General features: G+C 39.1%; 2 protein-coding genes across 2 annotated transcripts; one reads left to right on the top strand and one right to left on the bottom strand.

The window, feature by feature from the left end:
• The first annotated feature begins 2,121 nt into the window (after positions 1 to 2,121).
• On the top strand, positions 2,122 to 3,122 carry LOC108845767 (uncharacterized). The gene is made up of 5 exons (XM_018618942.2): positions 2,122 to 2,251; positions 2,336 to 2,383; positions 2,459 to 2,519; positions 2,594 to 2,689; positions 2,771 to 3,122. The coding sequence occupies exons 1-5, from the start codon at positions 2,175 to 2,177 to the stop codon at positions 2,999 to 3,001; spliced, it is 513 nt and encodes a 170-aa protein (XP_018474444.1). The 5' UTR covers positions 2,122 to 2,174; the 3' UTR covers positions 3,002 to 3,122.
• LOC108845755 (protein translocase subunit SECA1, chloroplastic) lies at positions 2,941 to 8,688 on the bottom strand. The gene is made up of 20 exons (XM_057006023.1): positions 8,153 to 8,688; positions 7,987 to 8,059; positions 7,288 to 7,494; positions 7,110 to 7,212; positions 6,836 to 7,016; positions 6,511 to 6,729; positions 6,330 to 6,443; positions 6,139 to 6,252; positions 5,743 to 5,910; positions 5,365 to 5,540; positions 5,123 to 5,189; positions 4,891 to 5,037; positions 4,714 to 4,809; positions 4,560 to 4,628; positions 4,384 to 4,485; positions 4,056 to 4,307; positions 3,836 to 3,903; positions 3,641 to 3,758; positions 3,323 to 3,562; positions 2,941 to 3,249 (listed from the first exon to the last, which is right to left on the bottom strand). Exons 1-20 carry the CDS (start codon positions 8,573 to 8,575, stop codon positions 3,124 to 3,126), a joined length of 3,063 nt encoding a protein of 1,020 aa, XP_056862003.1. The 5' UTR covers positions 8,576 to 8,688; the 3' UTR covers positions 2,941 to 3,123.
• Between the last annotated feature and the right edge of the window lie 849 nt (positions 8,689 to 9,537).

The raw sequence follows: 9,537 nt of genomic DNA, 5'->3' as shown, positions 1-9,537 counted from the left end.
ACAGGGATTGGAATCGTTGACTGCAACCTTGGAACGGCCTGGTAAGCAAGCAGTTGTAGCGCAAGGGGGAATCCTTTCAGAGCGTAAGTTTCCTGCTGAAGGAGCGTAACCAGTGTTCCGATAGGGTCTTCACATTTCTTAGGGACGAACTTCGGAGGTTTCATGCAAGTAATAGTCTTCAGAAAAGACTCTCTACCCCAAGGATGTAAGCAGAAGGTCTCGACGTCTTCAACCATTCTAACGTACTTAAGAGTAGGCCTCGTCGACTGTTGGTGAGCAATTAGTACTCCGTCGACAATGATTAGTAAAGCAAGCCTCAACTTTTGTCCTCCCGACAATGTTGTGTCTGTCTCTAGCTTGTGACGTAAATCAGCAATAGTGGGAAATTTCTTTTTCCCGATCAGCTGGATCCAATACGGGTCTTTATGAGCTTTAGACTGGTCTTCTCTCTCAGTGGTGTAGCCGACAGGAAAAGCTCCACAAGGCAGACCTGTGATGGTGCCGAACTCTTTGAGCCCGAACTTGATTGGATCGCTCCCGAATACCGACCAAAGTGTGTGTTTGTCGTCACAAACAAGCTGCCTGGTCAACATAGCATGTATCAGTTTACACGAAACTGGACATTGACGAGATAGGAGGTCAAACAATTTCCCGAAGCATGAATCTCTGATAAACTGCAACTCTTCGGTGTCACGGAGCACATGCCGGATGAAAGCTAAATGGTCTGGCTTTGAGTAGATGTTGAGACGTCCATTAGGGGATTTTCCGGTAGCGAAGAGCCTCGGTGGGAGACGGTTGTCAGGTTCGTTGTTACCTGGGAAGAACATCATGAAGTAAGAACATTTACATGGTGTTCTGGGTAAGAGAATATGAAATCAAGTAAGAGGATGAGAGAGAGAGAAACAAAACCTTGCACGTCGATTGGAGAGTTTACGGTGGAAAGAGAGGCAGAGAGTTTAATAGTTTAATGAGGCGGAGAGTTAGACGGGATGAAGTCGACGAGAGCGGTGGTGGAGAGAGACATGAAGAAATCGATCTGAAAATAGGGCTTCGAAACTGAGAGACCGAGAGTTCACGGTTGTGGAATGAGAGAGCGAAAGTTCACGGTGGGGAGTTGCCGCAAACGGTGGTAGATGAGAGGCGGTGCGTTTACGGTGGGAAAATCGCCGCTAATGATGGTGGAAATGAGGCGGAGAGTTACACGAGGTGAAGTCGGCGAAAACGGTGGTGGAGAGAGACAGCAAGAGATCGATCTGAAATTAGGGTTTCTAAACTGATTCAAAATGAGTTTGATACAGAGTAAGTCGACATGTTAATTGATGGTCTGGTTTAATGAGATCAATGGTCTGGTTTGCGATTCGGTTTATTTGGTTCAATTAATTGGTTTATTTTCGGTGGAAAGAGGGTATTTATGACATTGACTAGACAAAAAGAGTGTCACATGTGCAAAGTGTGTTAAGGTGTAAATGTAAAGTGTGTCTGAGCGTAATTTTTTCATAAATAATCCCTAGCCGTGAGAAAGGGAGATAAAATTTTTCGTCTAGTTCCTGTGTATGTGGATTAATTTGCTAGTATTACATTTTTCTTGTTATTGGCTTTATAGGATTTTCGAAGATATTTTTGTTTTCTTTGGCTTTGTTAATCGGAGGTATATCGGTCTTGATTCGATCTTTGTTGTACTAGTTTGCATATTGTTCGACGGGTTTCAAAACAAATTTCATGAAAGTGGCTTCTTTTGAAACAAATTAACCATAAATTATTTTAAAATGTATCATGTAAACAGTAAAACGATTCAAATGTGACTCAAATCCATTGTGATACGAAAATGCATTTCGATATTGTCAGTGGAACAAAACCGCTTATAGTATCAATATATTGGTAAAAAAAACTCAACCTCAATTTGGTGTAGAATCATCATAAATTTTGGTTGAAATTATATTTAGTAAATCATATTTCTAATAATTTAGATGTGTTTCTAAAGAATTTATTTTAGCTATAATCTATCAACTTCTTTGCTATTTTTTTTTACTTCTTTGCTATTATTTTTCACATATTTTACTAAAAAAAATTTAGACAGGAAAAAAAAGAAAAAAAAAATATATAAAATGTGGAACCCAGAAAATATCTCTGAGAGTACTTCCGTCGAACGGTTTGTATTTTCACACAACACACCAATGAAAGACGTCGCACCTATTATGATAAACCCTGGGAAGAAGATGGAAGGTGCTGCGACTTCCGTCAAAGAATCAGAGTAACTTAATTCTTCTTACATCTATCAATCTAATTATGTTTCTGTGTGTCTGAAGATTTCGATTTTATCTGGTTCGAATTGTAGTTACTACGAAGGCGAACGTCTAACTCATCTCCTCGGCTTGGTTCAAAGGTAACCACCACTCTAAACCCTAAAATCGAAAATAAAGAACATCACTAATCTCTCTTTCGTCTCGCGAACTTGAAGAGGAATTGAGACGTCCAAGACTTCGAATGTGAACCCATTGCCCGACAAGATATGGCTAAAGGTAAGTTTCAACTACTTAAAAACTCTTGCTTCTGTTTTTGTTTCTTTTCTCAGATTCGTTTCTGATTCAATCAGAAACAAATAGCGATTGGTATCAACGAAGTCACCCGTGTTCTGGAGAGGATGAAACCAAACCCTAACGACACTAGACAACCTCCTGTTCAACTCCAGGTTACACCTTAAGCACTCATTACTATCTGGGGTTGTGTAAAAAAGAAAGGCCTTTTAGGAAGAGTTTTGTTTCTGTCACAGGTAGTGATAGTAGTCGCAGATTGTAAACCGAGGATGCTAACCAAGCATATACCCAACTTGGCTGCTTCGAGGAACGTCCCGGTTATCTATATCAGAGACCACAAACGAGCCTCTCTCAGATTAGGAGAGCTGGTTAAGCTCAAGACAGCTCTAGCTATTGGCGTCAAGGCGAGAGGAACTGATCTCAACCTAATACTCAAACAGATTCTTACAAGAGATGATAGTTCTTGATCTTGTTTTTGTTGCGTCTTTTTTCTAAGTGTGTTTGTTATATACATTATACAAACAAATTTTTGAGATTCCCCAGTTTTGGTCCATGTATCCAAAAAGATTTGCTACTGTTTACCACACTCTTAGGCACTAGCAACTGAGGATGGCTCATCAGCAACACCGACTTGATTAGGCTTATCCACTTGTTTGCTTGGTTTCCCGTTCTGAGACTTCTTGTCTTGATCCTTCTTCACCATCACTGGTTTAAACTGTTTGATAAAAAAACACAAAAGTGAATCAGAAAAGGTGAACAAGTACTGTAAATGTGAGATAGTAGAGAACCTGATATATGGAGTATATAACGTTTCTTCGTATCTGAGCCATCATTTCCAGAAATAGATTGTATCCTTCCAGCTTATACTCGATAAGTGGATCACGTTGCGCATATCCTCTTAGCCCAACAGCTTGTTGCACGAACTTGAGTGCTTGAAGGTGTTCTTTCCATAACCGGTCTATATTGCTCAAGATTAAGAAACGTTCAGCATCTTTCATTAACCCTGGTGCTTCTTTCTCCACGATTTCCTGATTATCAAAAACAAAGCTTTAATAAAACAACACAGCTTGATGGAAAAAGAGACTTTAGAACCATATAAAACTTACTCTTTTCTGCAAGTATGCATCGCGGCCACGAGCACGGAGATAATCTTGCAATCCCTCGTAAGTTGATCCTTGACTTCTCAGCAAATCCGGAGTGAGATCATTCAACAGATAACAGTACCTGATAGAGGTTGGAATGAGTGAATGTATGTGAAAGAAGTGTTTTCTCTTCTCTTAAGAAAAATATATAACTATTACTGCTGAACTTTGGCGATGAGCTTTTCAAGATCCCAGCTTTCTTTTGGAGTATCCGGGCCAATATTCGCCTATTAAATGGTACAACAGAGTTTAAACCAATGTTCAAGAAATTATTTTAGTTTTCGGAATTTAGTTATAAAATGAATTATCTATATAAAAAATTAGATATAAAAAACAAAAAAAAAATTAGACAAATTTGTGGATATAAACAACGATTTACCTCTAGAATGTCATCCATTGTTAACTCAGCATACTCGATAATCAGAGGCTCAAGGCTGTCTGACACAAGGGCACGCCTCCTCTCTGTGTAAACACGATCTCTTTGGCTGTTGAGAACCTCGTCAAATTCGAATAGTTGCTTTCTGATGTCAAAGAAGTAATTCTCGACTTTTCTCTGAGCTTCATCTAGAGCTTTAGTAAGCATCTTGGATTCGATCGGTAAGTCTTCAACCCTGAATGCTCTCATCATACCCTAAAGAGTTGAATGGTAACTATTATTTAGGCGAATATTGACAAGAATGATCAAATCGTAAGATATAAACAGTCACCTGAATCCTATCTCCCCCGAAGATGCGGAATATGTTGTCTTCAAGACTAAGGAAGAACCGGGAACTTCCAGGATCCCCTTGCCGTCCACTTCTCCCACGCAACTGTATGAAGGAAGCAAACCAATTTCAAGAAGAGTTATTAAACAGGAAATAATGAAACAAACATTTTAAGGAACCTGATTGTCTATTCGGCGTGATTCATGCCTCTCTGTTCCCACCACGTGAAGTCCACCAGCTTCCACAACCTGTAGCAATCCAGGAAAAAAAAAATTGATCAGCAACAGACACTTGACACAGATTCACATACTGCTCTGATGTAACAGAACCAACCTTTTTCCTTTCTTCATCTGTGAAGCCCTTATATTCTTTCGCTATTTCAAGAAATGCATTCCTTAGTTTACCAATGACTTCATCCTGGACAGGACCCTGTGGAAAAAGAGCAAAGATCGATGACTAAAGATAGTGCTTATGAAGAAGATAAAGTTACAGGATTTCTCAGTTGTTCACCTTCTCACAAGAATAAGATAGACGTTCCTCTGCTTCAAGCTCAGTTAATGATTTCTGACCCCAAGCCTCTACAGCTGATTGAACAGCTTCCTCAGCTAGCTTCACTTTCTCATTTGACAATTTGCATGGAAATAACTTCTCATTCACCTACAAAGTAGAGCTCAGTGTAAGTATAACCATTAGAATCCCATGCTTTTTAAACCAAAACAAGAGACGCTCAAAAAGGCCAAACCTTCCACGTCCTCTTGGGAGGGGCCTTCTTCACAGATACGAAAACACCATCAGTAGGCTTCACCACTCTGCAGTAACAGTCAAAATGTAATGAAACTTCAGTTAAAAAAGAAACTATGAACTCCATGGTTCTTCGAAAAACAATCTACATAACCTGTAGCAATTATACCAAGGGTGCGTAAAGGATCACGCTCGCAGTACTAGTAATCTTAATAACATCTTAAAATGCTACATGCATAATACCTGGGCATAAGCATCTCACGGAGCTTCAAACGTGCCATAAACTCAGCGTTTCCGCCGAGGATTATGTCTGTCCCACGCCCTGCCATATTTGTGGCAATTGTTACAGCCCCTAAACGACCACTTTGTGCTACAATTTCCGCTTCCCTCTCCACATTTTCTGGTTTGGCATTGAGGACCTTTTTGTACAACATATATATAACATCATCTGTCAGTTTTCTAGCACAGGGAATATCATGTTTCAATTTTTCAAATTGGTTTTTCTTTTTTAGATGACATAGATTTTATTTTTAAACTAATTACTAACGGAGCATAAATTTTGAATTTATTTCTGCATAGACACAAAAAAAAATATTTCTCAAAATGACACGGAAGCATTACCTCATGAATTATTCCAGCTTCCTGCAAAAGTTGAGAAAGCTCGTCACTCTGCTCAACGCTGGTTGTCCCAACTAGCACAGCTCTACCAGTCTTATGCATTCTTGAAATCTCCACTACCACTGCCCGCCATTTTCCATTGACTGCCTTGAAAACCACATCTGACTCATCCTGCAAGTGATTTAACAAGGAAAGATGACACCTTCTGGTTTGAAAAGACAAAACACCAAAATTACTAGTACAACATACAGGTACTTTCAGAACTAGAATGTATGCTTAACATTTTCTCACTTCAATATATCTCGTTAGAAGACCTACAAACATGCATTTTAGGAGGACCAAATCCAAAGAACCACCAGTTTTGAGGTGTAAGTTCAGAACTTAAGATACGAGACAAACCTTTCTTATCATGGGCTTATTTGTGGGTACAATTGTAGTTTTCAGTTTGTATATGCTCTCAAATTCCGCACTCTCGGTCGATGCAGTACCAGTCATCCCGCAAAGTTTTGGGAACTACACCACAGCATAAAGTAAGCATTACGATCTCGAAGTGACTTTATTCAAAATGTTGAAAGTAAAGCATTACCAACCTGCAGAAAGAAATTCTGATAACTAATTGATGCCAGTGTAATAGATTCATTCTGAATTGGCAAGCCTTCTTTTGCTTCAACTGCTTGATGTAGTCCGTCACTCCAGCGTCTTCCCTGCAGAAGACATGTTCAGCGGGTTACTACTACGTCATGTTTAATTAGCAAATGATATAACAAGTACCTGCATTACACGACCAGTAAACTCATCCACGATAAGAACCTCCTTTGTTCGGATGATATAGTTCACATCTCTGAGGAAAAGTTCTTTTGCCTTAATGGCATTAAGAAGATATGACGCCCATTGTTCACGAGGATCATACAAATCTTTCACGTCCAGGATTTCTTCTGCATCTTCATAACCCTGTTCCGTTAGTAAAACAGTCTTCTGCTTTTCATCAACCTGCAACACCAAAAAAAACTCAGTTAGCAGTTAGAATTTGGAAGATGAATGACCAACTCCACCTAATAATTTGACACAGCATAAGAATAAACTGAAAGAGTCTTACAGTGTAATGTATATCCCGCTCAAAGGCTGAAGCAATTTTTGCAGCTTTGTAGTACTGGTCACTGGGTTTCTCTGCAGGTCCAGAGATAATGAGAGGAGTCCTTGCTTCATCAATAAGTATGGAATCAACTTCATCAATAACACAATAATTGAAATCCCTCAAGACGAGCTCCTCCACACTCTGTACATTCAGTAACTAACTACTCAGCAAAGACATCCAAAGAAAACTCGTATAATCCAGAAACAAAAGAGAAATAAAGCAAGAATTACTTTCCGTGGCAAGATTATCTCTCAGATAGTCGAATCCAAGCTCACTGTTGGTTACATAAGTGATGTCGCATAAATAGTTTTCCTTTCTTTGTTCAGGTGTCATATTCTCTGCCAAAGTAACAAGTTAACTATTTTTTTCCTATTAAGAGAGATAAACAAGTGAGTTCAGAGGAAGAGACATACGTTGGATCAGGCCAACCTTCAATCCAAGGAAGCGAGGAACTTGACCAACCCATTCACAATCTCTACGAGCAAGATAATCATTGACTGTAACCACATGAACACCTTTCCCACTTAATGCATTCAAATAAGCAGGTAAAATGGCTACAAGCGTTTTCCCTTCACCAGTTCTCATCTCTGCTATCTCTCCTTTATGAAGGACCATACCACCTGCATATTAAACCAAAACAAATGCGAGAAAATGATGAATAAACATGATAAGTAAATCAACGTGGTTCACTAAATCGGTTGTATTATTAGAGGCGATTTCAGATTTCAGAGTACAAGCAGATATACATATGTATATATAAGTATCCGGCTTGTGCAATAAAATGTGACTAAACAGAAGACTGTGGCGCATATAAGACCATTATCTCCAATGTATTTTGCTATTTTCCTCTAAAATAGAGAATTATATTAGAGTTTGCTCCATTTTATTCTCCTATAATAGCATTGGTCTATATATATAGAGTAAAATAGTAATTCTTCACCAAACAGTTATATAGAAAATAGTATCCAACGTTGTTCCCCTTGACCCCTAACTCGCTGACAGGGAAGTAAAATCTCTGTGCTGACTAATGCTACTAGCTCACTAACGTTCAGAACAAATTCAAGGCACATCAACGAAAGTAAAGAGTGACAGTCCACAGAGATTGTGTTTACCTATTAGTTGCACATCAAAAGGACGGAGTCCAAGGACTCTCTTGGAAGCTTCTCTAACAACAGCAAACGCCTCCTGAAAATTAGAAACCTCACAACAGTTTAATCAAAACACAATTGGGCATCAAATCACAAAACTGAAACGAAGGATTTTGATAAAAAAATTTACAGGAAGAAGTGAATCCATGGATTCTCCTTGTTGAGCGCGTTGCTTCAACGCATTAGTCCTCCCACGCAAATCCGAATCCGAAAGAGACGAAATCTCAGTCTCCAATCGGTTAACGGAGGCGACGATCGATGCGTACTGTTGCCTCGTGGACTCTCCGTTATCGGAAGTCTTGAAAATCCCGCTGAGAAGACCACCTAGTGACGCGTTTACACTCGTGCTCCTCCTCCTCCGAAGACGAGAGAAGCTACCGCTACTACTACATCCTGATAAACCTAATTTGAATCCTTTTCCCAAGAACGGGGAAGAGTTGAGAAGACGGTTATGGCGGATGAATTTTCGATCAGCGATCACGGAGTGGGAAGGTGTAGGTGAGATCGAAGGGCGGTGGTTTAGTAATTGAGAGTCGCAGAGTGGAGACACCATATTGCGACGGAGAGCCGGGAGAATTGCCGGCGGGGAGCGACAAGTGTCCGGCTAGGAGAGAGCTTTGGTTTACGGGTTTCGTGTGTCGTCGAGTGAAGAGCACGAGAGCGAGCATTGAGACGTTGAGGATAAGGTCCTTGAAATTACATTTGTGTCCTCGAACCTGATTCTTGGTGGATAATTTTTGGTTTGCCACGTCATCGAGCTTCTATCATCTTTCCTAGCTGCTGCTGCTACGTACGCGTAAATTTCATGACCGTATTTTACGAATTATTGTCATTTTACATACGATTGTTTTTTTTCCTTTTGTTTAACATGGGGTATCCGGACCTATAGAAAAGCCGAGACTGATTCCCAAGAAAAAATGTAACCCACGGATATACCTTTTCTCCGGATATGCATATATTTTACTTTGTTTCTTTTTTCTTTTTTTGTAACACACATTTTATTTTGTTTCTCTCATTTTTATGTTTGAAAGAATTTATGAAAATATAGATTAATTACTCCAACTTTGATGACAAAAACTTAAAACAGAATTTTCTTTTTTTATTTTTATTTTTCAGATGAATTTTAAAACCTTTTGTTATTGCAAAAATATCACTAAGAGCTCCCGCAATAGTGTTACTTATTGAAATCCTTAAAAAAATTTATTTTATTTTTTAATTATTGTTTTTTCTTTTTCAGATTTAAAAAAAAATATCAACCAATCGCAAACCGCCATGTTTGGTGGAGACCGACCTCTATTGCAAATGCCCTAATAGGCTAATAGATAGACACTATTATCCTACTAGGATTCTGACCAGAAACTCTATGAACTAAAACCAAATGTACTAGTAATGAAAGTGTATCGAATTTCAGTAATACTAAAGTGTACTATTCTTTAGTGGTCCTGAACAAACCAATAGTGGTCCTGAACAAACCATCCGCCCTACTATATCCTTCAACCCACCCACTATCTTCGT

The sequence above is a fragment of the Raphanus sativus genome, chromosome 3, assembly GCF_000801105.2.
Source record: "Raphanus sativus cultivar WK10039 chromosome 3, ASM80110v3, whole genome shotgun sequence".
Lineage (NCBI taxonomy): Eukaryota > Viridiplantae > Streptophyta > Magnoliopsida > Brassicales > Brassicaceae > Raphanus > Raphanus sativus.
The sequence above is the reverse complement of the archived record's forward strand: the minus strand, read 5'-3'. Positions and strand labels throughout refer to the sequence as shown.